The sequence below is a fragment of the Myotis nattereri genome (assembly GCF_964212035.1).
Source record: "Myotis nattereri genome assembly, chromosome: 16".
Lineage (NCBI taxonomy): Eukaryota > Metazoa > Chordata > Mammalia > Chiroptera > Vespertilionidae > Myotis > Myotis nattereri.
Genome location: NC_138091.1, coordinates 55040586 through 55065097, shown reverse-complemented (window position 1 = coordinate 55065097; position 24512 = coordinate 55040586). Strand labels below are relative to the sequence as shown.

The window sequence follows — 24512 nt, the reverse complement described above, 5'->3', positions numbered from 1 at the left end:
TCAATGAAAAGGCCTGGAGAGGGTCCGAGGACTGAGAGGGGGTCACAGTGGCCTGGGCAGTTCCAGGAGAGTGGGGGCCCCGGGGGCAGGGGCGGGGCCTGGAGCGGGGACTGTACATGGAGTCCCAGGCACCAGAAGGCAGCCCTCATACACGGGCTTGCACAGTAGGGACTTGTGGCTGCGTGGTCTGCTGCTGCCGTGGCCAGCGCGCAAAAAGTAAGCTAGAAGTCGCCTCGGGCCCTGCCCAGTGTGCTCAGTGGTTAGAGCATCAGCCATAGACGGAAGGGCCACAGGTTCGATTCCCAGTCGAGGGCACGTACCTTGGCTGCAGGCTCCTCCCTGGCCCCGGGCCCTCATGCAGGAGGCCACCAACTGATGTGTCTCTCTCATGTCGATGTTTCTGTCTTTCCCTCTCTCTTCCACGCGCCCTGAAAACCAATGGAAAAATATCCTCGGGTGAGGATTAACAAAGAACAGTTCACGTCCGAGGTTTACGGCAGCGCCTCGCTACAGGTTATCGAACCCCTTCCTGCCTTGTGTGGGAGCCGGGGTGGGGCACGTGGGGTATCTTCCAGGCCAGCCAGGGTCCCGCCCCCAAGAGCCCCCAGCGCGCTCCCCACTCAGCAGTGGCTTCCTGTCCCAGCAGCGCCGTCCGCTGTCACACCCGGGCCGAGGATGGAGCCTGGGGCCTGCGCGTCTCCCATCACACTGAGCCACCTGCAGAGCGTCACACGCTGTCGTCCCACGTTCCCTTGATGGGGGCGGGGGGGAGGCATGAGGCCCGGGAGCAGACCCCGTCTGCTTTGGTGACGGGCAGGGTTTTCCTGGGACCCTGGGGCTGAAGATGGAGCAACTTGAGATTGTGAGCGTCTCCACCAGCACCAGGTGTCAGCTGCTAACAGGAGCAGGAGCCGTGCTGCTCTGATGCAGACCCGCCCCACTCCCCATCCCCCACCCCACCCCACCCCCATGCTCCCCGCCATTCCCCGCCCCGCCCCCAGGGGCCGGGGTGAGGATTGTTCCCTTTCACCCTCTGTGGTTATCAAGTCACCCAGATACTGCCTTGGGCAGCCGCCTTCACCACCACCCACAGACAGAGCGGAGGGAGGGAGGGTGGGAGGGAGAGGGCCCCCTGAGCCTGAGAGCAGCCAACCCCAGAAAAAACCCATGTCACGTGGTTTCTGGGAATCGAAACTAGCGGGGTGTTCAGAACCATTGCTCCTCGCGGTCCAGGCGAAGGGCAGTCTGCAGAGGGCCTGCAGCAGGAAGGCGGGCCCAGGACCACCAGCGGCGCGCAGGCAGGTAAGGGTGGCATCTGAGGGGCCACGTCTTCCCGTTGGTGCCCAGCGGGGGCCCTGGCGCTCCCGCCCCCGAGCCCAGGGTCATCACCTGCTCCCGGGTCCCCGGGGCGTCCCGTGCAGGGGCAGGTGGGTCGCTCCCCGTGGACACCGCCTGCTCGGACGCAGCCCCGCCTGCCCCTGACCTGCGCACGTGCCCAGGCCTGCACCTGCCCAGAGGACCAAGCCCTCTTGCCAACTTGCACAGAGGCAGGGCGGCCTGTCCGCCCTCCCTGGCTGCCCAGGGCCGGCCGGGATGTCTGTGCCCCCCATGCACCCCTCAGCCTGCTCTGGCTCCCCTCCCCCCAGGGCTCACGGAATGTTCTGTCTGCACGACCTCTGGCCACTCCTGCAGGGCTGTTTCCTGAGGTGGAGCCGGTCCCTAGCAAGGCCCTGGGCCTCTCCCTGCCTGTCCCAGCCCACAGTCCCCAGGGCCTGGTTTCTGAGATGAGCTCTTCCTCTGTTCTTGCTGCCCAGAGACACCCAGCCCCCCTTCATCCGGGCAAGGCCTGCGGGTCCTTGGAGCACGTCTTTCGGAAGAGACCAGGGGCCGTGGAGCGCCAGCACCCTCCCTGCTCTGCAGGAGCGGGACCCCTGTGGCGCCCTCTGCCCTCCACTAGGAAGGCTGGAGGCTGCGCCTGCTCCTGCTGGGCTCACTCGCTGCCTCACTCGCTGCCTCACTCCGCCTCCTTCCGCTGCAGGACGAGGCTCCCAGGCCGCCATGGCCCTTCCCTGGCTCCTCTGGGTGTGGCTACTGGTCGCAGGGACTCAAGGTGAGCTGGGCCCCAGCGGCCCCGCATCTGTGTCGCCCTGGCTGGGCAGGCTTAGTGCCTGCGGGAGGCCAGGCAGCGCTCCACCGGTGCTGGTCACTGGGTCAGCCAAGATCAGCTCAGGTCATCTGTCAGCTCAGGTCACGGGTCAGCTCAGGTCACGGGTCAGCTCAGGTCACAGGGTCAGCTCAGGACACCTCTCTCACTGGGGTCCAGGTGTCCCAAGTCGTGTGGCTTCACCTGGGGGGAAACCAAGGAATTCTCCACTCCCTCCAGCTCCCAGGGGACAGATGGGGGCGGGGAAGGTGGGGTGTGCAGGAGGGGCCGTCAGACCCGCCAGATGTGGGGGGGACAAGGGCGGGGACTTGCAGAGTCCTGGCGCCTGCCTCAGGCTCTTTACCCCGAGGCCTGGGGACTTTCCTCACCCTGGTGACCCCGCGGAAGCCTGCGGTACCCCAACTGAGAGCTGCCCTGTGCCGCTCAGCCACAGCCGGGGCTGAGCCTGGCCTACAGCACCTGGGCCCCGGGGCCGGGACCCGCTCTCTGCACCGGCTCTCGGGCCCGATTCCGCCCCCCGCCCCCCCCAAAGCCCTGCCCGCTCTCTGCACCAGCTCTCGGGCCCGATTCCGCCCCCTCCCCCCCCAAAGCCCTGCCCGCTGCCCACTGCCCCGCTGACCTGTGTGCCCTCGGGAGCCCCGCAGGCGTGAGAGATGGTGACATGCGGCTGGCCGACGGGGACGCCCCCAACGAGGGCCGCGTGGAGATCTTCTATGGAGGCCAGTGGGGCACCGTGTGTGACAACCTGTGGGACCTGGTGGACGCCAGCGTCGTCTGCCGCGCCCTGGGGTTTGAGAACGCCACCGAGGCCCTGGGCAGGGCCGCCTTCGGGCCAGGTAGGCCCCGTCGCCTGCTCCCGAGCAGCCCACCCCGGGGGAGGGGGGCGGCCGTCACCTGGGACACGGGAGGGCCTCCCGCTCCCTCCGCCTGTGCTCGCTCCCCTGCCCGTGGCATGTCATTCACGGGCTCAGCCAGGGCCCTGCCTCGGCCACAGCCCCTCTCCCGGGGTCTGACCTTCCTTCACCCGAAGGAAAGCTGAGCAGGAAGACCTCCCCGCACAGGGGCTGCGACTCCTAAGAGGGAATAACCGAGATCCAGTAACTCACTGTCCACGGGGCGGGCGGGCCGGGGAGGAAGGCCAGCTGGCGGCACAGAGAAGCGAGAGCCCGCAGTAGCCACGGCGAGCCCTGTAAAGACCCACGTGGGCACGACGTAAGGCGCTCAGGTCTGGGGATGCCCTCCCCGCCCCCGCCCCGAGCCAGCAAGGTTGCAGCTCTTCGTCAGGCGTCCCGGGGAGCCCCAGCCCCTCCAGTGTCTGTCCTCGCTGTCCCCCAGGAACGGGCCCCATCATGCTGGATGAAGTGCAGTGCTCGGGGACAGAGTCCTCGCTGGCCAACTGCTCGTCCCTGGGCTGGCTGAGGAGCAAGTGCAGGCACAACCAGGACGCCGGCGTCATCTGCAGCAACGGTGCGTGGCTGCCCCACCTGACCCCCCAAAGTCTGGGCCCCCGAGCATCCTGCCCTGGGCCAGGATCCTGGTCATGCGGCTCCCAGGCCCTCCAAGCCCATCACACACCCGTGGGCGGGTTCGAGGTGATGCCCACTCTCCTGGAGGCGGGACAGCCTGCAGAGCGCACGGCAGCCCGTCCTACTGTCTGGGGTTGTCCCCGAGCCACGGCCCCACGCCCAGGGGTCTGCAGAGTGCAGGCTTCTCTCTAAGCGCCAGCCTTTCATTCCTGCGGGTCCCAGCGCAGCCTGTCACACAGGCCCCCGGCGCATGCTGACCGTCCTGGGCCGAGGGGCCTGGGGCTGACCGTCCTGGGCCGAGGGGCCTGGGGCTGACCGTCCTGGGCCGAGGGGCCTGGGGCTGACCGTCCTGGGCCGAGGGGCCTGGGGCTGAGGGTCCATCCTGGGGCTGAGAGGCCTGGGGGTTCCTTTTCTTTCTTTTTGAGAGAGAAAGGAAGGGAGGGAGGGAGAGAGATAGAGAGAGAGGGAAACATCGGTTGCCTCCTGTACCCCCCAACCTGATCAGGGATCAAACCCTCCCCCCTTCCGTACATAGGACGCTCCAACCACTGAGCCACACCGGCCATGGCTGGGGCATCTCTCTTTTTTTTTAATTTTAGGAAGGGAGAGGGAGAGAGAGAGAAACATCATGATGAGACCGAATCACAGATCGGCTGCCTCCTGCACGCCCCCCCACTGGGGATTGAGGCTGCAACCTGAGCATGTGCCTTGACTTCCCGGTTCATAGGTCGACACTCAACCACTGAGCCACACCAGCTGGGCGGGGTGCAGGGGAACACCCAGGCTGGAGTGGGGGTGCAGGACACCTGGCTGGGTGGGGTACAGGGGAGCAGCACGCTGGGCGGGGGGGGGGGGCAGGAAGATCTGGGGTGGGAAGGGGAGGGACGCTGAGCCACCTGGTTTGAGTGTGGGGATTGATCTAAACCTGTTTGTGGCAAAGGAAGAGCAGGTGGAGTTAGTTCCCAGTGATGCCTGGGGGAGGGGGAGGGGTGCATCCCGCGACCGCCCCGGGCCCTGAAGGAGGCTGCCGAGGACCCCCCCCACCCCCGGCCTTGCACGGGTCATCCGAGACCCTCTGCTTGGGGCCGTCACAGGAGGAGCTTGGGGTCAGAAGGTAACATCTGGGTGGTCAATTGATCGATGGGTTGGAATTTTAAAGGACGGGGCCTCGGGGTTTGGGGAGCAGTGAGTTGAGCCGGGGTGTGGGCTGGGAGAATGGGGACCACTGGGGCAGAGCACCCCGTCTTCCGTGCAGACGTCCATGCCCAAGGAGCCTTACTGAGTAGTAAGGCAGGTCAGAGGCCGCAATTTAAGGGAGGACCTGACTCGGGGAGGAGAAGTACTTCCGGGTCACAGAGCTGGCTGTGCCAGCGAGCGGTCCCTCCCTGCCCCTCCTAGAAACCGGCGGCGCCCACACGCTGGACCTGTCCGGGGCGCTGCCCGCGGCCCTCGCGCAGATCTTCGACAGCCAGCGCGGCTGCGACCTGACCGTGGCCGTGAAGGCGGACGGCGCCGAGCCGCTGAGCCTGTGCGCCCACAGCCTGATCCTGACCAGCAACCCCGAGGCCCAGGCCCTGTGGTCAGAGCCGGGCAGCACCGTCACCATGGAGGTGGACGCCGAGTGCCTGCCTGTGGCCACAGACTTCATCAGGTGGGTGTCCCGGGGCGGCTGGGCACATGCGCGCACACGCACACACACATGCACACGCACACACACACATGCACACGCACCACACGCACACGCACATCACACACACATGCACACACACCACACACACACATCACACACACATGCACACGCACCACACACACACTCTCTCGCACACAGGCACGGCCCTGTGGGAGTGCTCACTCGCCACCACCAGGGGGCCCCGCGGGGCTGTGGGAACTGGGCTGGAAGAATCCTAGGAAAGCCTGGTCTCCCTTATGACCTGCGCTCCCAGGCGAGAGGGACCCGCTGGGACCCAGGTGGCGTTTAACAGGCGGAGGCCTGCTCCCAGCCTGCCCGTCCGGCGGGTTTGCTTCTAGGCCGGTCTGAGGAGGAGGCCGGTGCCGCAGCCGGCAGCGCTCGGGGCTCTCTGCCTGCCTGTCTGTCTGTCTGTCTCTCTCCTGCCTCCAAGGCAGAGGCTGTGTGTCCGCCCCAGGAGGCCTCAGGAGACCCCTCCCCTGGGGCCAGCCCGCAGACACCCCCTTCCGCTGCTTAGGCCTCTGCCAGTTACCCGGCCCCTCGCCAGTGCCCGTGGTTACTCGGGTCACTGACACCCCACGCCTTTCAGGGTGTTGGCAGGGCCGGGACGATGGTGACCGCTCCCACCGCTCGGGCAGGCGGAGCCCGGGGCTGGGTGGGGACTGCGCAGCTGAAATGAGAAGCAAGAGGCGGCGACAAAACCATCCTGCCGGGCCCGCCCTCTGTCACCGCCACTGGCTGGGCCCCGGGTGCGGGGCCGGGGGGCTTGTTGCGGGGGAAGGGGCAGTGCCCAGGGTGGCCCACAGGCCCTGGCACCGAGGCCCTGCCGAGGCCGAGCTCGGCCCACCTGCGGGGAAGGTGGCCCCGGGGATGGCGATGGACGAGGGAGACCAGGAGGTGGTGGGGCCTCTCCCAGCCGACCGGGCCCGGGCTCCACCCCGTTGTCGGTGCCCAGGGCTCTGAGCAAACTCGAGGTTGGAATGTGGTCGACCTGAGATAAACCGGGGGGAGGATGAGGGCTGATGCCTCTTTCAATGGCCGCACGCAGGGGTCAGTGGGTCAATGGCAAACCCAGAAGAGAGGTGGCAGCCGCCCCGGGCACACCTGCCGTCCTGCGGGGCAAGGGGCGGCCCCTGGTGCTGAGCCCCCCGCCCCCTCCAGGTACTTCTATTCCCGGCGGATCGACGTGTCCCTGCCCAACGTGAAGTGCCTCCACAAACTGGCTTCTGTCTTCGGGGCCCAGCAGCTGCAGGCCTACTGCGCGGGCCTCTTCGCCTTCCTGCTGCCCGAGGACCTGTCCTTCCAGACGGCCCTGGACCTCCACGCCTACGCCCTGGCCATGCGGGACCCCACGCTGGAGGAGCTGTGCGTGCAGTTCCTGGCCTGGAACTTCGAGGCCCTGACGGGGGCCGAGGCCTGGCCACGCGTCCCCACGGCCCTGCTCCGCGCCCTGCTCTCCCGGAGCGAGCTGGCCGTGCCCAGCGAGCTGGCCCTGCTGACGGCCCTGGACGCCTGGAGCCGGGAGAAGGGGGCCGCCCCCGGGGACGTGGAGGGCCTGGTGCGGGAGGTCCGCTTCCCCATGATCCCGCCCGAGGACCTCTTCCAGCTGCAGAGCAACCTGAGCCTGTACCGCAGCCACCGCGCCCTGTTCCAGGAGCAGACCCTGCAGGCCCTGGAGTTCCACACGGTGCCCCTGCCGCTGCTGGCCCAGCTCCGCGGCCTGAACCTCAGCCAGGACGCCTACCAGCCCCGGCTCTACACCTCGCCCACCTGGAGCTGGGCCGTGGCCAGGAGCTCCCGAGAGTCCTCCCGCCGCTCTTATGACTCGTACCCCTACCATTATGGCTCGTACCCCGACCAGTATGACAGCTATGACCGCTACGGCTACGGCCCTACGTCTGCGCCCACGGGGTACTTCCAGACGCCGCAGCACCCCAGCTTCCTCTTCCGGACCAGCCGCGTCTCCTGGACCCTCGGCTACCTCCCCACGGTCCAGAGCTGCTGGAACTACGGGTTCTCGTGCTCCTCCGACGAGATGCCGGTCCTGGGCCTCTCCAAGTCCGGCTCCTCCGACCCCACCATCGGCTACGAGAACAAAGCGCTGATGCTCTGCGGGGGCCGCTTTGTGGCCGACGTCACGGCCTTCGAGGGCGGGAAGGCCCCGATCCCCAGCGCCCTGAACGCCAACAGCTCCAGGAGGGCGTCCTTCTTCCCCTGCCCTGCAGGCTCCTTCAGCAGCTTCCGGGGCGTCATCCGCCCCTTCTACCTGACCAACTCCTCGGGGGTGGACTAGCCGGGGGCTGCCCTCCCCCAGGGGCACACCCTCCCCCTCCCCCAGGGGCGTCTCCCCTCCCCCTCCCCCCACAGGCGCTGAGCCCAGCTCCTTCCCCTCCTCAACAGCCGTCTCCCATACGGGCCTCCAGATGTCCCCCTGCTCCCACTGATCTCTCTGAGCTGAAAGAAAGCGCCGGAAGGTTCCAGCGAGGCTCACCCCAGGCCGAGAATCCCCAGTCCCCGCGGCCCGCTGGCCGGAAGCGAGGAGACTGGGCCTCATGGCCGCCGGGCCTTCCTCACGCCTTCCCGCTCAGTCCCGTCTCGGGTGATTAAAGTTGCTGCCGGCTCGTTCACGCAGAAGGGGTGTGGCGTCCATTCTGCCTCAGACGCTGGGGGTGCCGGCCCGGGTGCAGCGCACAAGCAGACCCGGTCTCTGTCCTCCCCAAGCCCCGGGCTAGTGGGCGACACGGGCGATCGCACGTGAACGCACACGGCCTGGGTATTAACACTGGGGTCATGGGCACCGTGGGGCCGCGCTGGGGGCTCCGGTGGGGGCCACCTGACTGTTCCGGGGAGCAGGGCGTGTCCCCGGTGGGAGGGACAGCAGTTCCAGGAACCTGTCCCCTGTTAACCGTGTGCACAGGGATGAGGGACACAGACTCAACGCCAGCATCATTGGTAAGAGCGAAAACTCGGGAACAAGGCAGCCACCCGTCGACAGGGGGAGGGCGGGGCGGGGGTGGGGGGGAGCAAGAAGGTACTGGGCGGCCGGGCCCAGAATCCGGGCAAAGGCAGGAGGGCCAGGCCTGGGTGTCCAGTGAGGATGGCGGCACTGGGTCCAGGTGGGAGCATCTGGCTGGCCGAGCCAGGCCTCGGGCCGGCCGCTCTTGGCCAGGGCCTCAGACAACAAGCATCTGGACTGTTTTGGCCTCGGGAAGGGAGGCGGCTCAAGGCTCGCCCAATGGGAGGGAGGTTCAGGCGCTGGCAGCCAGGATGGCAACCATGCCCCCCCCCCACCCGCCCTCTTCCCACAGCCCTGCAGAAACAGCAGACCGCACCCCGCCCCCAGCTCCGGCACCTTAGCCACTTGCTGGCCATTCTTGGCTTATTTTTTTGGTGGTTGCTATTCTGCACCCCAGGATATTTTTCCCATTGATTTTTTGAGCGAGGGAACGAGAAGAGAGGGGGGTGGGGGGGGAGAAACATTGATGTGAGAGGCACAACGATTGGTTGCCTCCCACACCCACCCTGACCAGGCAGGGATCAAACCTGCAACCCAGGCATGTGCCCTTGACTGGGACTCGAACCCGAGACCCTTCAGTGCATGGGGTGACACTAACCACTAAACCACACCAGCCAGGGCTGCTGTCCTGGGGCTGCCATCACAAATGGCCACAGACGGGAGCCGTCTCCGGGTTCGACCCTGTCTCTGTGCTGTGTGCCCTCAGGCAGAAGGCTGCACCTCTCTGAGCCTCAGCGTGGCCTCTGCACAGCGGGCGCCGGTGACTCCCTTGCCATGGTGTCCCCCAGAAGTAGGTCTTGCCCTGAGCTTGCCCGGGGAGGGGGTGAAAGCCCCATCTGAGGGGGACGAGGAGGCCAGCCCCCCTCCCGGCAGTCTGGGTGGTCCAGACGCTGGCGGTCCCATCCCGGCACCCGCTCCACACCAGGACACCCGGGAAGAATCCCGAGGGAGAGGGTCCCTGAGGCCCAGGCGGGGAAGCTGGCTGGGCCCCTTTAAGGCTGGGCGCTGGCAGAGGAGGGAGAACGCAGAGCAGCCTTTGTAAACCTCTGAGGGCAGCGTAACAGCTACCAGCTGTGGGCGGGCGGGGACCAGCCCGGAACAACAGGAGGAAACGGAGAGCCCTGGGTTCGAGGGCGGTGGGCCCGCCATGCAGCCGCGGAGCCAGCGCGCGGGAGGGAAGCCCCACTTCCCCAGGACCTTTTCTGAACCCGGGGACCGTCAGCCCGACAGTGAGGACGAGGGGGAGGCTCCCTCCTTCCTATCCATCCCCTGGGAGCGGGGAGCAGCCGGGAGGGAGCGAAAGTCACTCCCCATAGCCGGCTGGCTCGCCCGCTCCGGCAGCTGGGCTGGAGTCCGCAGCTCTTTCTGTCACGTGTCCTGCCAAGCACAGCACCGGGCACCGTCCCCAGAGGGCCCTCCTCAGACCCGCCACCTGGACCCTCACCTTCTCTGGCTGCAGCCCCCGTGGGCCTGTCCGCCTCCCAGCCCTCCCAGCCTGGGCCCACCGAGCCGCGTACTCATCCTCCTAACGTACCCGCCGAGCCCAGTGGCTAGAGCTCAGCCTGGGGACTCGGGTCCCGGGTCCGATTCCGGTCCAGGGCGATGCCTCGGCGGCAGGCTCGGGACCTTCGGTCTGCGGGCCGATGCTCTAATGCTGAGCCCACGGCCAGGGCCTGTTTTCAAAGCACAACCACAACCCGCATCACACGCCGCCCAGGGGTGGCTTTGGTGGAAGGAAGACAGGGAGAAAGGCAAGGAAGTCCCTCTTCCCCGGAGACCGGCACGGGGAGCCCTTGGCAGGAACGCTGGCTCCGTGGGGCTGTCGTGGGCAGCTGGGCGGGGGGTGGGGGAGGCGCTGATAGAGGGGCCTGTTTGTTTCCACGCCACCAGCGTGTTCCGTGCAGTAACCCAGGCCCCTCCCGTGAAAGCCTCCCCGGCCTCTCGGCCTCTCCTGCTGCCTTTGTTCAAGGTCAGCTTCTCACAAGTCCACACCCTTCCCCTCCCCCCCCCCCCCCGGCCCCCGAGGTTTGGCACTCACAGCTTTGCTGAGCACGAGGAAAGGAGGCCTCAGGAAAATAGTGTGTGCCCAGCCTCTCACCCTGAGCCCCCCTCCCGCAGGGCGGGCCCCTGGTCGGTCCCTCAGAGCCAGGAGGCAGGAGCGCTGTCCGGGGCCGGGCCCCGGGCGGGGGGGGGTGGGGGGGGGGCTAGGTCACGCCTCACCCGTCCTGAGAAACGGAGCGTGAAGAAAAGGTCGCCGTCTCTCCTGAAAACGGGCTCGTGTTCTGGCTTCGGCCTCTGCTGGGTTTGCTTTTCACTACAAATAAAGCACCAGCCCCTCCCGCTGGGCCCGAGCGGTTCGGTGGTTGCACCTCCACCCATGAGCCAGGAGGTCACGGGCTGATTCCCTGTCGGGCACAGGCCCGGGTTGTGGGCTCGATCCTCAGTCGGGGGCGGGCAGGAGGCAGCCAATCCATGATGCTCTCTCATCATTGATGTTTTTCTCTCCTGCTCCTGCTCCCTTCCTCTCTGAAATCAATAAACGACACTCAAACAAAGAAAAGAAAAGAAAAGAAAAGAAAAGAAGAAAAGAAAAAAGAATGGCTTAAACATCTCAGCCAGGGACCCCAGGACCAGAGCCCCCAGAGCATTTGCGCGGCATCAGCGCGGACTTTGGTTTCCTTACGCACTGACGCTGACGAGCGCGGTGTTTGGCACGTGTGACCCATCCTAACGGCAGTACAACCTTCCTTTGATTTTGCCTGTCCTTCAGTTCTGCTCCGGTTCTGCTCCGGATCACCTCCTCAGGAAGCAAAGGGGATGGTTGGTCCCTATTCTCAGATGTTGAGCGATTACAACAACTAAGACTCCTGCCGCCTCATCACCTTTCTCCTAAGATGGTCACTCCCTGCAGGTAAATGCAGACAAACTGTCAGCAGTGACTTCGATGTCCATCTGTACGTATAAAAGGCTAATCTGCTTCAATGAAGGAAAAATACCACATGATCTCACTCATTCATGGATAATAGAGACCACTATAAACTTTTGAACAATAATAGATACAGAGGCAGAGCTGCCTCAAACAGATTGTCAAACTGCAGCGGGAAGGCCGGGGAGGGTTGGGGGGCAGGAGGTAGGGGGGTAAGAGATCAACTAAAGGACTTGTATGCATGCATATAAGCATAACCAATGGACATAAGACACTGGGGGATAGGGGAGGCTAGGGGACTGTCTAGGGCGGGGGGATAACATGGACACATGTAATACCCTTTGTAATACTTTAAGCAATAAAAAAATAAATAAATAAAAATAAAAATTTTAAAAAAAAAGGCTAATCTGCTAAGTGTCCCTCCCACCGTCCGACCAGTCCCTATGATGAGGAAAGGTCGCTATGACCACGGGGCAGAAGCTCAACGCAGGAGCTGCCGAGCTGCAGTGACTTGGCAGTGGCGGTTCTCAGGTGACGCACCCCGAAACCAGAGAGGAGGGAGCCTGATTCCTCGCGGGGCTGCGCGATTCCACCTTGGGCTGTGGGTTATGTTGTTGCTGGGCACTGTTGGCCCCGAATCTGGTTTGCTGCACACGTGTGTTTGCGTTCTGCACCCTGTACGACAGCAACTTTGCAGAGCGCCCTCTCGCACTCCGGGACCCCTCGGGGGATGTCCGAGAGCCGGTTTCTGCCCGATCCCCGCAGGCCAGGCCAGGGGACCCCGCCTGCCGGAGGGACCCCGCTCACTCCGCAGACGCCGGGGAGGGACCACGGGAGGTTGTCTCCAGGGCGTGTCTGGCCCGTCTCACCCAGGCCCGCCCCGCTGGCCACCTTCTAATCAATTTCCTTTCACTGTGCACGAATCCGTGCACCGGGTCACTAGTATAAATATAATTACCTTTGCCAAAGTGACCAGACAGGTTTTGTAAAGGCTGGGTGTGCTTGGGATGGTCTGATCTAAAGTAGAAGCCAGAGGAAGTGCAGGACTGAGATCCAGTGACGGGGGAGGGGGGGGGACTGGGAAGGACACTGGGTGCTGGTGATGTTTCATTTCTCGTCTGGATGTGTGTCCCCCGTGCAGGGGTGTATCAAGCTGGACCCTTGAGATCTGTGTCCTTCTCTGTGTATATGTTGTGCTTGAATTTTAAAAAAATGTCCTTCGGTATCTGCCTAGCAGGGGACCCATGATGATCCTTTTCAAGGAAAAAAATAATTTTATTGATTTTAGAGAGGAAGGGAGAGGCAGCGATAGAAACATCAGTGATGAGAGAGAATCATCAATCAGCTGCATCCTGCACACCCCCTACTGGGGATCAAGCCCGTAACCCAGGAATCTAACCTCAACCCCCTGGTTCATGGGTCAGCGCCCAACCGCTGAGCCACACTGGCCGGGCCCATGGTGTTCCTTTGAAGGGGCGGGTGGAGGTAGGCACTCATCCCTCCCCTCAGCCTCCTCCTGGCTGCAGGATGGGCATGGGGCTCAGGCCTGGCCAATCAAAGCCCTCAATCCTTCTGCCTGCAGTGATTGGCTCAAGGATGGGCTTAGGATCCAAGCCTGGCCAATCAGAGCCTTTCTTGAGTGTTTTGCCATAGTAACGGCTGAGGACACCTGCTTCCTCTGTGGGGCTGGGAGCTGTAAGGACCATCAAGCCTGGAGCTGCCATTGGCAAGGTGGTCCTGCCTCCTGGGGGCAGCCCGCGTCAGAATGCCCTGCAGATGCTCAACCCGCGTCGCAGGAGAGTTAATGACACGGAAAGATGTTCATGATCCCTTCTTGGCTTAAAAAACAAGCCAGCTATGCAACCATGCATATAGTATTTCTTGCTGTGTGTGTGTGTGTACATGTGTGTGTGCGTGTGTGTGCGTGTGTGTGTGTGCGTGTGTGTGTTTGAAGAGATGGATGACAGATGACAGATGCCCATGTAGTAACACGGTTCTCTCTGTATGAGCATTGGTTACATTTTCTCCTTTTTTGTTTATCTGAACTTTCAAAACTCCACCTGGGTTTCAGATGTCTCACCGGCTCTGGTGGTTTTCTTGTCTGTGTGTTGTAGCTGGGCTCACGCAGGCCCCTGGAGAAGTCATCTCCAGCCCATTCCTCCCGGGGAGTAGCCGTCGCGCCCGGGGCCTCTCGTCTGCCTTTCCAGGGCATGGCTTTTCCAGCGACCCCATGACCTGCCCCAGTCTCAGGCCAGTCCGCCCTTGACCGCTCTGCTCACTGGGTCCCCTCTCGGCCGCCGGACCTGCAGTCCCCGTGAGCCTGGTGATGTCATCCCGACTGTCTTCCAGGCGCCTGGAGAGGGCTGGGCCTCCCTCCCCCACGCATCCTGCTGGGCCTCGTGTTTTCCTGCTCAGCTCACAAGAAACCTGCAAAAAATATTTTCTCTGGCAGCCGATGAGAGACTCGCAGCCCCAGACATGCCTTCCAGGCGACGTCCGAGCCTGCAGTGGCCACCGCCGGCCGCCGCTGCCAGGAGACGCGGTCGTGGACAAGGCGAGAGTTCGGACCACATCGTCTTGAATAGGGTTCTTTCTCCCTTTGGGGTTGGAGAGCTCACAGGCCTGGGGCATGGGGTCCCACGGGGGACCCTCCTGGCGGAACAAACCTCTCCGAAGCCCCTGGCCTGTGGCCACCGTGCCAGGGGGCGTGGCAGGCCCTCCAGCCGCCCAGACCCCGGCTCCCTCCTCCCATGGCTGAAGGTCTAGCAAGCTGGCAATAGCGGGCCTACCGCACCCCCACTCCACACGCCTCCTGGTGGGGGACACTCCCTCCAGAGGGGTGTCCATGCCCACGCCCCTCTGAGCAGGTCTGTCCGCCCCACCCCAGGCCCTGACTACACACAGCCTTCGAGCCGAGTGAGGGTAGTCACCTGATCCGTGCACCCACAGGCCGTGACCCTGAGAAGGAGGACCTGGGTGAGGGCTGGAGCTGAAAGGGCGGGCAGGGTGGAGCAGGGCTGCGCCCAGGAATGCAGAGAAAGCCTGGCGAGGGAGTCGGAAAGGGAGAGGAGGTGCTGAGCTGGGGCGCGGGGAGGGAGAGGAGCGGGAGGCATGGCGAGGGCCTCCCGCATTCCTGGTGTCCAGCGGGACCTTTTGTGCGTAAGTGACCCACATTCCCTGAATCCTTTGAATATCAGCTCATCTGGACGTCCGTTCCCTCACCCAACGGCCAGGCGGGGGTCACCCAGGGCACCGACCTGTCCCCAGGTGCCAGGTCCGCCTTCACCTGCCTCTGCTCACCCCCTTCCCGCTTCCCGCTGGCCGGGAGGCCCCTTTGCTGCTCCTTCTCAGGGGCCTTGACTTACTGAAGAAAGTGCTTCCCCGGACCGGCCGTCTCCCCAGCCCTGGCGTCCACGGCTGTGGTCAGGGCAGAGGGGCCTTGGAGATCCCAAGCAAAGGTCCCTGGTGGCCGTGGCTCCGGGCGGCCGCGGCTCCGGCACCGGGACATGCGGCGTGGTGTGTGCTGGTGGGAAAGGTAGAGGTGGGGAGCTGGCAGACTCAGGTTTGAATCCTGGCTCGGGAGCCAGTAGCACCCCGGGCCTGCGTGTGTGACGCGCCCTCCCACCGGGTCCTCTGGACAGCGCTACGAGAGGGACCCGTTTTCCAGACGGGACAGAGGCGGGCGAGGCTGGCAATCGCCCCTGTGCCCGCGGGCGGTGGGAGGGAAGGCCTCACTCAGCCGGTTGTGCCTGAAGAGAAGAAACAAGTCTGAGGCTCATTCCACCACGTAAAACCAAATGCGCCGGGAAGACCAGAAGGTCGACCTTCTGAGAAGATGCTCTTTCATCTTTACTTAGGAGCCCGGACCGGCTTCCTCGCACCCCCGAGGGGCGGGTGCTGCTGGGACAAAGCCGGCGCCGCTCATTCCCGCAGGCCAGCCCACCCCCTCCTCCCCTGTGACTGTTTGGCGTTTTCATAATAAAAAGTTGCTTTTTACCCGGCTGCGGGCGGGGCTCAGTGGGTGAGCGTCCACCTGTGAACCAGGAGGTCACAGCTCGATTCCCGGTCAGGGCACAGGCCCGGGTTTCCGGCTCAGTTCCCAGGGGGGGCGTGCAGGAGCAGCCGGTCCCTGATTCTCTCTCATCATTGATGTTTCTCTCTCCCTCTCCCTCTCCCTCTCACTTCCTCTCTGAAATCAATTTAAAAACAAACTTTTTTAAAGTGGCTTTTAATGTCGCAAGTGGGAACACGACCAGAGTCGAGAGGCAATCGGCAGCACATCAAGGTGCGGACAGTGAGCGAGGGGTCCCTGTGGGCCCGCCGCTGGCCGCTGACCGAGCCCCCCCCCCCGCCCCCATGACTCCCAGGAGGCCCGAGAACCCTCGGCTCCGGGTAGCAGTGCGCCTCTCGGGGACACGTGTTTCTAATCACTCTGCCGGCGCTGAGTCACCACCAGCAGCTGCCGCCGGTCTCCGTCCCCGACACTCACCTTCAGACTGCCCCCCCCACCCCCACAAGGCTGCGCTCAGCCCCCCCCTCCCCCCATCTCCATCCCCGACACTCACCTTCAGACCGCCCCCCCACCCCCCGCAAGGCTGCACTCAGCCCCCCCCCTCCATCCCCGACACTCACCTTCAGACCGCCCCCCCACCCCCCCGCAAGGCTGCCCCCAGCCCCCTGTCTCCATCCCCGACACTCACCTTCAGACCCCCCCCCACCCCCCTGCAAGGCTGCGCTCAGCCCCCGCTGCCTCCGACCCTCTGAGTGGCTGCCCCTGCCAGCACCAGGCCTCCCACCTCATGCAGCGGGGCTGTGTCCAGAACAGCGGCCCCCGTGGCCGGGTATTCTTGCCTCCAGGCCTCCTGTACCCCAGGCCTCCCCCCGCCCCCCCCCCAGGCGCCCAGCACAGGCCCCGCCAGCACCGCATTGCCATGGACTCTGGTTTCCACTAAAGGGGCCGGTGCCGTGGGAGGAAGGGCCGTCCACATCCCCAGCACCCGCACCCCCAGGCACCTGCCCAATACCTACCTGTTGAATGAATGAATGGATGAATGAATGAATGAGTGAGTGAATGAGCTGTAACCTTAGGAAGCAGAGTCATGGGGAAGATGGGCAGGAAAATAGTAACCCCTGAGAGAGGAAGTCCAGGCGGGGGCTACTGAGGGGGTTCCCATCTCTCCCCTCTGGCGACCTGCTCTCCACACAGCCCGGCTGGGCACCTCCTGGGCCAGAAGCCGCCCATGACCCACCTTCGGCTGGAAGCCTGGGCAAGTGAGGAAGGATTTCAGCCACAGCCAGGCTCCGTGGGGGAGGAGGGCTGGAAAGAGATCTGTGTGCTGCCGGGCCAGGGGGGCAGGGAATGCCTGCCATACTCGAAGACTCATGGGGAACCCCCTAGATTCCCCCAGTCAGACCCCATGGGGAGCCCTGGGGGGGCCCACAGCCCCTGAATGACTGTAGGAAGCCCAGCGTGGCTCGCAGCTGGAGACCGGGCCGCCCAGACCCGTGCCCGCCCTGCAGGCACCCGGGGGACACCTGTGAGGGGAAAGCAGAGACAGCGGCCGGCCGGACTTGCTCCCGGGGCCAAGGAGCGTCAGGATGGGACCAGGGACCCCAAAGGAGAGGAGACAGGCAGCAAAATGGGGCAGGACTGACTGCTCACAACACCCCTCTCCGCCCAGAGGCTGGGCAGGCTTGCGAATCGCGGGGGCCAGAGAGCTGGCCCTGGCACTGCAGTCGCCCCTCTTGCCTGAGGGCTGGGCGGCTGTCTCCGGCGGAGGAGAGGCTGCAGTGCCAGAGCGTCCATGAGCCAGACCCCAAACTCCAGAACCAGCTGGAAACGGCGGTCAGGGCCCGATGACTCACTTTCCCTGCAGCTGGCCCGTCCTTGCCTTTCTCACGGCTCGCCTGCCTGCTGGTCTCTTTGTTGGGACCAGAGCCCCCCGCCCCCCCAGACTTGCTCTTTCTGTCGCCTGGCATCGCAGCTCAAGGAGGAAAGCAGGCCTTTAGGCTCCCGTCCCCAGGCCCGCTCCCCCCACTGCACGGGGCCGTGGAGGGGCTGGGACCTGTGCCCTATGCGCCCACGCTGGCCACAGCGCTGGGCTGGGGGCGAGGCCGGTTGGCATCTGAGCGGGCAGGAACCTTGACTGGGGCTCCTGACCGAGGGCGGACCTCACCGAGCACCCAGGAGACAGAGAACCAGGGGTGGGGGGCGAGGAGACCAGGTCGAAACAGAGCAAGAAAACGAGGACTGGGGCGGGGGTAGGAGAGAGGCAGTTCTCGGCGCAGCCCTAATCACAGCCTTGCAGTGAAGTTTACTGCTGCGCTCAGCATGGGACCCGCCACACCAGCCCCTTCTGTTTGGATTAGGCGATGACATCATGGCCCTGGGCCCGTCACTCCCGGCACCAAAGGAAGAGGAGGGTGGCGGGCAGGCGGGACCGGGCCTCCTGCCTCTCGGCTCCCAGGGACAGGAAACCGAAACCACACACGCAGCTCAATCACCCTGTGAGCTGGGCAGCGGCTCCCCAGGTGCCTGCCCCCTGCCCCAGCCAGCCCTGGTCCCTGGTCCCCAGAACGCCAGCTCAGGCTGCTCGGGATGGAGGAGGCCTGGGCTCCCACCTCGCTCCCCGGGCCCGCTCCCTGACCCGCCCGGGAGGAAGCACATGACCACGTGCCCGGCGCCAAGAGGAAATAGCTGGGCACGAAAGCACGCACAGCTGCCTCCGAGCCCTGCCTCTCCGAGTCCTTTGTTTCACAGGAACGAGTCTCGGGGAGGATCCGGGGAGAGCCTGGCGATGTCGGGACAGGCAGGTGGGCGAGGGACGGGGAGAGGAGGCAGAGCTCAGGTGTGTGCCCCCCCCCGCCCCCCGGCCCCGGGCCCTCCCGCACTCACGGAAGGCAGGTGGCCAGTGTGCAGGATGGGCCCTCCGTGTCGTGGGGAGGGGAGCGCAGGCTTCCCCGCTCACAGCCGCCTGCCTGGAGGAGGTGTTCGCTGCTCTCAGCCAGGCTGTCGGCTCAGGTGTGGCCATCTCTTCAGGCCAAGGACTTCCTAGGCTCCCTGTTGACCCCCAGGACGGCCCGTGTCCCCCTTCTCGTGGATTCGCTCTAGTCTGGGCCAGGACAGCACGGTGGTGTTGGGGTGGTGCCGGGACCTGCTCCGCAGCTCGGGGAGAGGGGTGACTCTCCAGACAGGCTTGCAAGTGGGGGCCCTGGCTCAAGGCCACCTTTGCCCAGGGAGAGCCTGCCAGGCGGGAGGGGCAGGGAGGTGACAGGTGCTCAGGCCGAGGAAGGAGACAGGCCAAGCCCCACGTCCTGAGCGATGCCCTGGGGACAGCCTGAAACACAGCCCCGGAGGCTGAGCCCAGAGCACGCAGGTGGGGCTCCTGGGAAAGCCCGTGCCCAGGCCGGCGTGGGCAGTGCTGGCAGGAAGTGCTGTCTGTGTTACTCCTGTCTAAGGAGCAGGACGCGACCTCTGACCTCCGTTCCGTCACCAACCTTCCCACCACCTGGAGCCACTCCTCTGACTCTTCGATGAATGCCTTTTAGAGAGCTCTTATTTTTTATTTTAAATATGTTTTTTTTGCCCTAGCTGGTGTTGCTCAGTGGATAGAGCCTCGGCCTGAGGACTGAAGGGTCCCAGGTTCGATTCCAGCCAAGGGCACATGCGGGGTTGCAGGCTCGATCCCCAGTGGGGGGCGCGCAGGAGGCAGCCGACCCATGATTCCCTCTCATCACTGATGTTTCTATCTCTCTCTTCCTCTCCCTCCCTCTCTGAAATCAATAAAAATATATTTTTAAAAAATGTAAAAAAATAAATATGTTCTTTATTGATTTTGGAGAGTAAGGGAGAGGAAACCGAAACCACAAACGCTCAGCCTCAATAACCCCTGTGAGCTGGGCAGCGGCTCCCCAGGTGCCCCCCTGCCCCAGCCAGCCCTGGTCCGCAGAACTCCAGCTCGGGCTGCTCGGGGATGGAGGAGGCCTGGGTTCTCACCTCCCTCCCTGAGAGAGAGAGAGAGAGAGAGAGAGAGAGAGAGGGAAACATCAATGATGAGAGAGAATCCTCGATTGGCTGCCTCCTGAATGCCCCCTACTGGGGACTGAGCCTGCAACCCCGGGCCTATGCCCTTGACCGGAATCAAACCTGGGCCCCTTCAGTCCGCAGGCCTGAGCCAAATGTATGACCCATGCATACGTTTAATTTCCCCGTAAATGAAATCAGATGCATGCTGTTTACTCAGGGACACTTTAAACGAAAACAATCTTGTTAGCATTCCTTGCCTGCCTTCTCTCCCCCAGAGCCGGAGAGGGGGGGTGCGGGGAGCCAGGGGGGGGGGGGGCGGAGGAGCGTGCCTGGGTGTGGCGGGACACACACTGGTCTGCTGCGAGCCTTGTTTATGTCCCTGCATTTTGCTTTTCTCACCACCCCAGATCTTTATCGCTCGGGGCTTGTCAACCAGAACGGCTTTGCCTCCCCCTCCACCTCCCCCCTCCCCCTCCCCCCTCCCCGGAGACATTGAGCAACATCTGGACAGACGCCGGGGCGGGTGCTATCGGCATCTGGAGGGGGGAGGCCAGGGATGTTGCTCAACACCCCGCCGAGCCCAGGATGTCTCCCACCAGAGAATGAGCTGGGGGGGAGGGGTGGTTAGCAGTGCGGCCGGGGCTGAGAAGCCAGGCCTGGCTGGAGAGGATTCATCACAAAATTAATGAAATGAGACGAAAATCGAAATGCGCTTCAGCGTGTCACCGCTGGGCACGAAGCGGCTCCGTGGGCCGTGCAGGGGCGTGGCCCGTCGTGGTGCTACAGGTGGCTCGGGCATTCCCCACTTCCTCCTGCCGCCTTCAGGGTGTCCTGTGGAAGCAGCCTGCTGGGGGTGCTGGGACAGGTGGCTGCTGGGTGGCGCCGCCCGCCTGCGTGGACGCGAGGCTGAGGCCCAGGGTTGCGGGGCCCATGTCCACCCTGAAGCCGCCGCCAGTTCCTCTCTGAGGACCACGTGTCACAAACCACAGACGCCTGGGGTCAGCCAGGCACCTGGACGCCGCTGCCCCCAGCCACCCTCTCGCGGCCGCACTCACACCTTCCAACACGTGCCCGCTCTCTCGGGTCCAGCTTCCTGGGTACATGGGGCCAGTTTTTTTTTTAAAAAAAAATATTTTTATTGATTTCAGAGAGGAAGGGAGAGGGAGAGAGAGATGGAGAGAGAATCATGGCTCGGCTGCCTCCTGCACTCCCCACACTGGGGATCCAGCCTGCAATCCAGGCCTGTGCCTTGACCGGGAATCAAACCGTGACCTCCTGGTTCATAGGTCCATGAGGCTCAACCACTGAGCCACACCAGCTGGGCCGTGGGGCCAGTTTTCATGCCCGTGCACCGTAGAGCACCCGGTTATCGGGAACCTGCCCGAAGGAGTGGGGGGGCCTTGGCGCCCCTCTGTCTCTAGGGAGAGGACACTCCAGGCTCAGGAGCTTCTCCAGACACGGGGAGAGTGAGCCCCCGGGAAGAGGCGCTCCCAGGGCACCCCCTTCCCCAGCTCCTGGCACAGCCTGGCCGGCGGGGCTTACTGCCCAGGCCCTGAGCCATCCTGACTCTGTTTACCTGAGGAGGGCGGGAGGGCGTGCCGCTTCCTCCTGGCCCTGGGTAGTGTTGACTCTGCCAAGCCCAGCCCAGGATGGCAGACAGAGTGGGACGCGGCAGCCTGCTGGGCTCTGTTGGGAAAGTCTCTTGGGGGAGGGGGCGGGGCAAGGTGGGTGCTCCTGGTAGGAAGTGGTGACCCCGGGAGTGTGGTCTGAGGGTCCTAGAAGCTCCCCCACCTCCCCCAGCAGGCACTGACAGGCACTGCCCCCTCCTGTCTAACCCGCGGGGACCCTCCTGTCTAACCCACGGGGAGCCACAGGTCCAGGCGGCGTGGTCAGGATGCGCGGGTGGGTCTGGCACGGCTCTCCTGCTGGCCACGGCAGTATTAAGGTAGAGAAGGCCGGGTAGGAGACACGGTGACGACCAGCTCCCAGCGCCCAGCTCCCGGTCCCGGTCCCCGGCCTCCTTCCCACTCTTGCCTGGATGGGAGGCGGCCTGACCAGGTCCTCCCTCCCTCAGCGGGGCCCAGGCCAGAGCTGCAGCCCTTCCTGGATTCCTCCTGCCGTGTTGCGCCCTCTTGGCGCCCGAGCAGCGAGCAGGTGACACTATTTTATATGAACAAAAGCCGGAAAAGTGACTCTGGGCCCGTCAGGCCGCTAACACTATTGCTCTGCCCAGCTCTCCCTCCTCCCAGTTGTCTGCGACCAGAAACGAAGGAAGGGCCTTCCACCCAGTGCCGCCCAGTTTCTCCCTCCAGCCCGCACCGCGCAGTCAGCGGGCGGGCGGGCTCCTCTAGCTGCGCCTTTTCCTCACACACACACCCCCTCGCCCTGTCCACCCCCCCCCCCCAGCAAGCGTGAGGTCCCGGTGCAGCTGCCCCGCCCGCCCAGGGGCTCAGGGACAGGCAGACAGGGTCGCGGGGGTCACACTTCATCATCCTTCACATGCCATCCACACCCCAGGATCCCCGCCCTTTCTGGAACCCTGAACTGTTTTGGGAAAAGTGCTTCAGCTCCCACATTTGTGGGATCAGGGAGGGAAGGGTGAGCGCAGCCCAGCAATGCCCTGTCCAATCCACTGCCTCCTGCGCGCGGGGGCCCACCCCCTGGTTCTTGTTGGCTGGTCAAAAATATGGCCAGTTTATATAAAATCCTGTTTTGTTCATAGTAACCACTCCCCCAGCCTTTCCAACTCCACTGGCGAAGCGCGCTCGCAATTCCAAGGCCTCCATTTGAGAAAGGGGTCCCCAAGAAGTTTCAGCGCCCCCCCCCCGCATGGGGCGGGGCCGCAGGAAATGACCTCTGCCCTGCGCACACACCCTTTCTGCTCAATCCCTGGCTAGAACCTGAGGGCCCCGGGGTGGCAGGGTGCAGGCACCTCCGTACCGAGCTGGAGTGGAAGGGGAAGGGGTGGGGGGGCCCCCTGATGCCCATGTGCTGAGTCAGGGCCCACTGGGCGCTGTTCGCACGCATCACCCCCCGCCCCAACCTCTGGCGATGGGGGAGGCTGCGGGGCGCGGCCCGGGGCGGGGCGGGGTGTCGGGGGGAGCCAGGTGCGCAGCGGCGAGCCCCCGCGCTGGGCACAACAAAAGCGGGGCCGGGGGAGGCCGCGAGGCGCGGAGGCGGGGGCGGGGCCTCGGGGCTCCTCGAACCCCATTGGGCGGCGGCGCGCGCGGAGCGCTATAAAGCCGGCCGGCCGAGCCCGCAGCGCACACGGCCCCGGAGGCAGACGAGGAGCCGGAACTCGGGCCGCGCCGCTCGCCTCGCCGCCCCCCATCCTTTCTTCTCCGCTCGCCAGCCGCGCCCCCGCCGTCCCCACGCCTCCCCCGTGACACAGACCCGAGAAAGTTTGTGCGGGCGAGTGCGGGCCGGGTGTGCAGGGCGCGCCCAGGAGCGCAGCGAGACCGCGCGCCCCAGCCCGCCCAGGAGGGAGCTCCCCGAACCCCGGCGGCAGCGGCCGAGCCCCTCGCCCGCGCCCCCGGCCCGCGCCCCCGCCCGCCATGGGCGCCGCGGCCCGCAGCCTGCCGCTCGCGCTCGGCCTCCTGCTGGTGGGGACGCTGCTCCGCCGGGCCGACGCCTGCAGCTGCTCCCCGGTGCACCCGCAACAGGCGTTTTGCAATGCAGATGTAGGTAAGGACGGCGACCGCCCCGGCCCCGTGGGCCCCCCGCGGGGCGCGCGGGACCCCCCGTGAGCTGGCGGGCACCCCGCCGCCCGGCCCTGAGCGCCCGCTCCAATCCTGCAAGTTGACGCCAGAATCGCACTTTCTTCCCCGGCCTCCACGCCCTCCCTCTCCCTCCGCAAAAATTCCACCGAAATTCCGCTGCAGCTCCAGCCCCGGAACGGGGAGCCAGGGCCCGGGTTGGGTTTTGGCAGGCGGAGCGGCCCGGGATGCCAGCGCGGGGGCGGGGAGAGTGGGGGACACGGCGTGTGCGAGCGGAGGGGAGCCCTGGCCTGGTGGCTGGAGGGCTGGGGATCCGCGAAGAAACTTGCACATCTGAGATGGCAGCCGGGCTCCTCGGGGCTTGGGGCCGGGTGGGGAATGGCTCTCTGTCTAGGCCTCTTCCACCGGCCCCATTTGGGGGTCGCTGGATTATGTGTGTGTGGGGGGCGGGGGGCAGATGGATGCGTCCCTCCCCTGGGCAGGCTCAGCGGGGCTGCTCAGGACGGCCCTGCCAGGCGGCATTGCGCCCAGGGCTGGACAGGAAGGAGGGTCCTGAAGTGGCTGGCCGCGGGGGACCACTTTATCGGACATCCACAAAAGCTACAGACTTGGGGCTTGAGAGGCCGGGCAGCTGGGGGGGAGGGGTTATACCCTCTGGACTCCTTGCCCTTCAGAGATGGGCACTGGCAAGGGAGGAGGAGCCCAGTCATTTGTTCTGGCCTGAGAGGGGTGGTGGCATGGCGGGGAGCCAGCGGGGACCCCGCGGGACCCTGAGGCTTCCATCCGGGTCTGCAGGCCTCACAGCCCAGGTGGGGTCAGCCAGGCTGTCCTGGGGCCGGGTCAGGCGGACCCTGCACCACAGGTGGCCCTGCGGCTCCCTCCCGCTTCTCAACAGGTGTAGGTCCCGCTCCTCCTCTCCAGGCCGGAGGTGGCGGCGCTGGGCTGCCCTCGGCTGCTCAGACCGCACGCTGGCTTTTCTGGGTTTCTCCTGTTGTCAGCCGTGCCCCCCTGGACTCCCCACACCGCCATGGCTCCCTGTGGCTCCCCGTGGCTCCCCAGTTGGCCCTTTAAGCTGCCTCTGCTGCCTAGCCCAGGAGGTCTTCAGGCGCTCCCACCTGTGGGCCTCCCGTGGCTCAGGCCACCTGGCCGTGGGGTGTGTGTTTGAGGAGTGGTTTGCTCAAAAAGTCCGATTTGGGAGAAGTAGGTCTGTTTGGAGCTCAGCATGATTCGAGGGGGAGCCAGGATCAGCCTTCCCAGGGGGTGTCCCCTAGGGATCCAGGCCCCTTGGCTAGGAGAGAAGCCAAGTTTCTGAGCTGAGGGTATGGGGCAGACAGGCTGAGGCTGGGAGGCATCATGGCTCCTGGGCTCCTGGGCTCGGCTCGCGGCAGTGGAGTGGGACCACTCAGCGTGACCAGCCCCTGGCGCTTGCCCAGTGGGGCTGGGGCTGTTTC

At 65.0% G+C, this 24512-nt stretch overlaps 2 protein-coding genes across 2 annotated transcripts in view; both read left to right on the top strand.

The window, feature by feature from the left end:
- Window positions 1–1002: 1002 nt before the first annotated feature.
- On the top strand, window positions 1003–11672 carry LGALS3BP (galectin 3 binding protein). The gene is made up of 7 exons (XM_081110345.1): window positions 1003–1302; window positions 1815–2110; window positions 2809–3000; window positions 3500–3631; window positions 5089–5341; window positions 6539–8329; window positions 10950–11672. Exons 2-6 carry the CDS (start codon window positions 2059–2061, stop codon window positions 7668–7670), a joined length of 1761 nt encoding a protein of 586 aa, XP_080966471.1. The 5' UTR covers window positions 1003–1302; window positions 1815–2058; the 3' UTR covers window positions 7671–8329; window positions 10950–11672.
- A 10936-nt stretch (window positions 11673–22608) lies between these two features.
- Window positions 22609–24512, top strand: part of TIMP2 (TIMP metallopeptidase inhibitor 2) — a 32907-nt gene continuing 31003 nt past the window's right edge. The window contains exon 1 of the mRNA XM_081110376.1: window positions 22609–23029. Coding sequence (XP_080966502.1) covers window positions 22900–23029 — 130 coding nt within the window. The 5' untranslated portion in view covers window positions 22609–22899. The remainder of the gene's footprint in view (window positions 23030–24512) is intronic.

What these genes read in the sequence shown, in the direction of transcription:
- LGALS3BP (XM_081110345.1), top strand. Translation starts at nt 2,059, where the DNA reads ATGGCCCTTCCCTGGCTCCTCTGGGTGTGGCTACTGGTCGCAGGGACT. An exon ending in ACTGGTCGCAGGGACTCAAG is followed by an intron (nt 2,111 to 2,808) that starts GTGAGCTGGGCC and finishes GGAGCCCCGCAG; the next exon opens with GCGTGAGAGATGGTGACATG. An exon ending in CGGCGTCATCTGCAGCAACG is followed by an intron (nt 3,632 to 5,088) that starts GTGCGTGGCTGC and finishes TGCCCCTCCTAG; the next exon opens with AAACCGGCGGCGCCCACACG.